Source organism: Mizuhopecten yessoensis, unplaced genomic scaffold (assembly GCF_002113885.1).
Source record: "Mizuhopecten yessoensis strain PY_sf001 unplaced genomic scaffold, ASM211388v2 scaffold8783, whole genome shotgun sequence".
In the NCBI taxonomy this organism is placed as follows: Eukaryota; Metazoa; Mollusca; class Bivalvia; order Pectinida; family Pectinidae; genus Mizuhopecten; species Mizuhopecten yessoensis.
Genome location: NW_018407719.1, coordinates 6,375 through 12,000, shown reverse-complemented (window position 1 = coordinate 12,000; position 5,626 = coordinate 6,375). Strand labels below are relative to the sequence as shown.

Here is a 5,626-nt window from a genome sequence, read left to right as displayed (position 1 = left end):
CGACCGTTTGACTCCATTAAGGATCGCATGTAACCTAGGCATCTCATGAGTGTATGGGTATGTGATGTTATTACGTAGACACATGAATCGTATCCCACAAATGTAGAGTTTGATGGTAGAATAAGATATATTTGTGCTGAAACAATATGCCGCGAATTGTATCAGATAACTTTCTGACACAGGTAAACCAGGTAGGTACACACTCACGATGAGTCTGGAAAACAGCAGAAATTGAATGTACTTATCAAATCCTGTCGTGTATGACCTCCTGGTGTCTGGGGCTATTGACGCTGACCACAGCTCTTCAATTACTGGCTTGAATCCCACAGGACTGCTGTCGGCGGAGGTACCTTGCATGGGAATTGAGCCGCTTGAGGTGCCAGCTGTCGGAAACGGTTTATCTGTAATCGAGATAAAGAGTCTGCGATGTCATTGAGACGACCAGGAACATGCTGAGACAATACAGTAAAATTGCTTATTGAAGCGCATAATGTGACGCTGCGGACTAGTGGCATGATGTGGGGAGATTTTGATCGACCTTTCTGTATAATTGCCACTGTTGCGGAATTGTCACACATAAACACTATGCGTTGTCCTACCCACATGTGACCCCATATCATGGCAGCGACGACTATCGGATATAGTTCTTTGAATGCTATCGACAGATCACTGCTAGATGCATAAGGATTATGCAGATCGGTTGGTTCCGCGAACCATAGCCCCTGGAAATAACACCCGTACCCAAGAGTACCGGAGGCATCAGTGTACAGACACATTTCATCGGATGTAACTACTTTGTTGTTGTAGAAAACTGATTCACCGTTCCAATGGGACAGGAAGTAGATCCACAACTTAATGTCTTCCCGGCATTCATTGTTTAATTTTACGTAGTGGTGCAACGCTTTGACTGTGGTTGATAGAGATATTAGATGAGATACGAAGGATCTTCCTTGAAGTACAACACGACTAGCGAAGTTCAGATGGCCGAGAAGCTGGAGTAACTTCCTTTTGGTACACGACTGTCGTTGTTGGAAGGATTTTAACGATCCTATAATCCTAATCAATTTGTCCGTGGACAATCTAGCTTCCATTTTCTCGGAGTCTAATATGATGCCCAAGTATTCTAAGACTGTCTCCGGCCCACACGTTTTGTGCTTTGCCATGGGAATGCCTAACCTTAGATTAAATATGAGATGTAGGAGTGCCATGTTCCTGTCTTCACAGTTGTCTGGATGTTCGAATGTTATAAAATCGTCTAGTAAGTGCAGTATGTGTTTGATATGGTATCTATGTTCCGCTATCCAACACACCGCCTGAGACAAATTGTCAAATATTTTTGGACTTGGCCTACAACCGAATGCTAGTTTGTTGTAATAATAGTAGCTGTCTCTCCACTTTACGCAAAACATGTGCCACTGTGACGGTACGACCGGAATAATCTTGAATGCATCTGATATGTCTGTTTTGCACATGGTAGTACCTTTCCCCAACTCCTGTAGCTTCCTGATGGCGTCATCTATGCGTACGTAGGACAGAGAACATGATTCCTTGTCTATGAGATAATTTACACTTGGGTGTAATTCATCTTCATGTGGGGCGGAAAGATCTACAATCAGACGTGGTTTCCGCGAGTATTTACCCACAGCTACGCCTATGGGGCTTACCCGGTATTTATCGAAAAGTAAACGTTCGAATGGACCCTGTAAAAAACCCTTCTCCACTTCGCTTTGAATTAATTTGTCCACCAAATCCGGCTATGTTATCGCAGACTGAAGATTTTTACATTCCTTTGTTGGTAGCTCGGTTTTTGATATAAGAGTGTCAAAACCTTCGGACAATCCTTTACACAGGTAATCTACAAACATTTTGTCCGGGTGGAGATCAAGTTCTGTACGGAGTTGGTCTATATTTACAGGTGTGTTAACGTGTACGTAATTGTCCTTTATCAGTCATTGGTTCTGCTGTGTATTGTTTTGGACTCCTGTCCCCGATGTATTGGGTCGCGGTCCATTGTTGCCGCCTTTGCACGAGTCTGCCCCATGGCCAGTAGATTTACAAGACGTGCAGGCATGATAGAAGAAACAACCATTGCCTCGTGAACATTTCCCTGAATTGAAGTTGTTACATGATTCTCTGCCGTTAACCTTCACCTTTTGTCTGCCGAATCTATCAGTATCCCTGCCTTGATAGCCCTGTTGGTTTGTATTTTGTGCGCGTCCATTTCCATGATGTAAGTTCTTTTTGTACCTTTGTTTGGGGCAGAAAGCAGTGTTGTGTGACGTCAAATTGCACAATTGACACGAGTTCACCCTAGTGTTACCCATGATCATGGCCAGTAAACCATTATCCTTTAGGGCCCAGCTGTCCACCTTGCCTATATTGTCATGTAATGCTGCGGCTGCCCTAGCCGAAAACTGGCAGTGGTAATCGTAAAATTTCCTCCCGTAAACATTGGAAATTTCTACGATATTGGCTTCATATCTATCTAATTCAATCCTTCTATGGGGAGCTTTCTTGCACACCTTTCTTTTGTACTTTCCGAAAGCGGTTATAAACTCGCTGATAGTCAACGATTTTGCGAGTCTTGGGTCTTCTGTTTCATTTATTGTAATGTTTATAGCCTCCCTGGGTTCGTGTCTCGGCATTAGTAATTGGGCCAGATTGACGTCTTGTCCTTCCCAAATACGTTTCTGAAGTTTTCCTGGGATGACTGTGTTCGAACAACAATGTCCGGAACTAAGGGCACTGCATGTGTCGCTGTCTCTTCGCGAATAACTTGAATCGTATTGTTTATATCGTCCTGTTCGACAGACACATTGGGAAGCGGAACTCGGGCGTGCGTATCCACGGGCATGGCGCTTGCATTTCTGCGACTTCGCCCAATGTTCTCCATATACACGGCCCTCAGTGTTGCCTTAGCCATGTTTGGGGGCATCGATATACCCATAGCTTCCAGCTTTTCTCTCAGTTCAGAGACTGTCCAGTTTGCCGGATTAAAGAAATCCCATGGCACCCTCCGAGTAGACCTTCCTCTCTGGCGGGAAGCCATAGTCCACAAGTTTACAAAGTTTATGTTCAAGTTTTCACTCTAATACTCATCTCCTAAAGCTTGGAAAAACACGAAACGTAGCTAAATATATCCTTTAGTCGTTCTAGTTTCCGCTGGTGTTAGATAGTCCAAGTAATTATTATAAATTATGGTAAATTAGAGGAATAAAAATAGCGATTACGATATATGACTCACTGGTTACTGACGCTGCGATGCTAGGGTACTGGTCAAGCGGTCTTTGTATAGACTGACCAATCTGTAGCTGGTCCTTTGTGTTGACTGACTAATCAACTCCTTGAGTCAGGCCCCTATTCTGGATATGTATACAACTGACCAGGCCTTCCGCGGGATGTACAAATGGGTTACTTGTCTGTTATAACAGCATGTTACAAAATTGATTGATGACTCAATAAATATTGTTTACCCGTACCTTGGTGTGGTTATTTGTCGACATAAACCTGGTTTATATACATAAACCTTAAATGAACTCTCTGGATATATCAAACATACAACACACCATATAAACTCCCTGGAAATATTAAACATACAACACACCATATGAACTCCCTGGATATATCAAACATACAACATACCATATGAACTCCCTGGATATATCAAACCTACAACACATCATATGAACTTCCTGGATATATCAAACCTACAAAATGCCAAAGGAACTCCTGGGATATATCACACATACAACAAACCATAGGAACTCCATGGAAATATTAAACATACAACACACCATATGAACTTCCTGGATACATCAAACCTACAAAATGCCAAAGGAACTCCCAGGATATATCACACATACAACACACCATAGGAACTCCCTGGAAATATTAAACATACAACACACCATATGAACTCCCGGGATATATCAAACATACAACACACCAAACGAACTCCCGGGATATATTAAACATACAACACACCATATGAACTCCCTGGATATATCAAACATACAACATGCCATATGAACTCCCTGGATATATCACACCTCCAAAACACCATATGAACTCTCTGGATATATCAAACATACAACACACCATATGAGCTCCCTGGATATATCAAACATACAACATACCATATGAACTCCCTGGATATATCACACCTACAAAACACCATATGAACTCTCTGGATATATCAAAACTAAAACACACCATATAAACTCCCTGGATATATCAAACAAACAACACACCTTAGGAACTTCCTGGATATATCAAACCTACAACACACTGTAGAAACGCCCTGGATATATCAAACATAAAACACACCATATAAATTCCCTGGATATATCAAACCTACAACACCCCATATGAACTCCCTGGATATATCAAACCTACAAAACACCATATTAACTACCTGGATATATCAAACCTACAACACACCATATCAACTCACTGGATATATCAAACATACAACACACTATATTAACTCCCTGGATTTATCAAACATACAACACACCATATGAACTTCCAGGATATATCAAACCTACATCAACCATATAAACTCCCTGGATATATCTAACAAACAACACACCTTAGCAACTTCCTGGATATATCAAACATACAACACACCATAGGAACTCCCTTGATATTTTCAACATACAACACACAATAGGGTCTCCCAGTATATTTCAAACATACAACACACCATATNAATTCCCTGGATATATCAAACCTACAACACACCATATGAACTCCCTGGATATATCAAACCTACAAAACACCATATTAACTACCTGGATATATCAAACCTACAACACACCATATCAACTCACTGGATATATCAAACATACAACACACCATATTAACTCCCTGGATTTATCAAACATACAACACACCATATGAACTTCCAGGATATATCAAACCTACATCACACCATATAAACTCCCTGGATATATCTTACAAACAACACACCTTAGCAACTTCCTGGATATATCAAACATACAACACACCATAGGAACTCACTTGATATATCAAACCTACAAAACACAATAGGGTCTCCCAGTATATTTCAAACATACAACACACCATATGAACTCCCTGAATATATCAAACCTGCAAAACACCATATATGAACTACCTGGATATATCAAACATACAACACATCATATGAACTCCCTGGATATATCAAACCTACAAAACACCATATGAACTTCCTGGATATATCAAAACTAAAACACACCATATAAACTCCCTGGATATATCAAACAAACAACACACCTTAGGAACTTCCTGGATATATCAAACCTACAACACACCATATGAACTCCATGGATATATCAAACCTATAAAACATCATAGGAACAACCTGGATATATCAAACATACAACATACCATATGAACTCCGTGGATATATCAAACATACAACACACTATATGAACTTCCTGGATATATCAAACCTACATCACACCATACAAACTCCCTGGATATATCTAACATACAAAACACCATATGAACTCCCTGAATATATCAAACCTGCAAAACACCATATATGAACTACCTGGATATATCAAACCTAAAACACACCATATTAACTCCCTGGATATATCAAACAAACAACACACCGTAG

General features: G+C 40.5%; 1 protein-coding gene across 1 annotated transcript; it reads right to left on the bottom strand.

Annotated features, from left to right (window-relative positions):
* Positions 1-308: 308 nt before the first annotated feature.
* On the bottom strand, positions 309-2,645 carry LOC110456530. Its single transcript, XM_021507320.1, has 2 exons — positions 2,321-2,645; positions 309-1,552 (listed from the first exon to the last, which is right to left on the bottom strand). Exons 1-2 carry the CDS (start codon positions 2,643-2,645, stop codon positions 309-311), a joined length of 1,569 nt encoding a protein of 522 aa, XP_021362995.1.
* Between the last annotated feature and the right edge of the window lie 2,981 nt (positions 2,646-5,626).

What these genes read in the sequence shown, in the direction of transcription:
- LOC110456530 (XM_021507320.1), bottom strand. Translation starts at nt 2,645, where the DNA reads ATGCCGAGACACGAACCCAGGGAGGCTATAAACATTACAATAAATGAA. An exon ending in TTTACTGGCCATGATCATGG is followed by an intron (nt 1,553 to 2,320) that starts GTAACACTAGGG and finishes ATTATCTCATAG; the next exon opens with ACAAGGAATCATGTTCTCTG.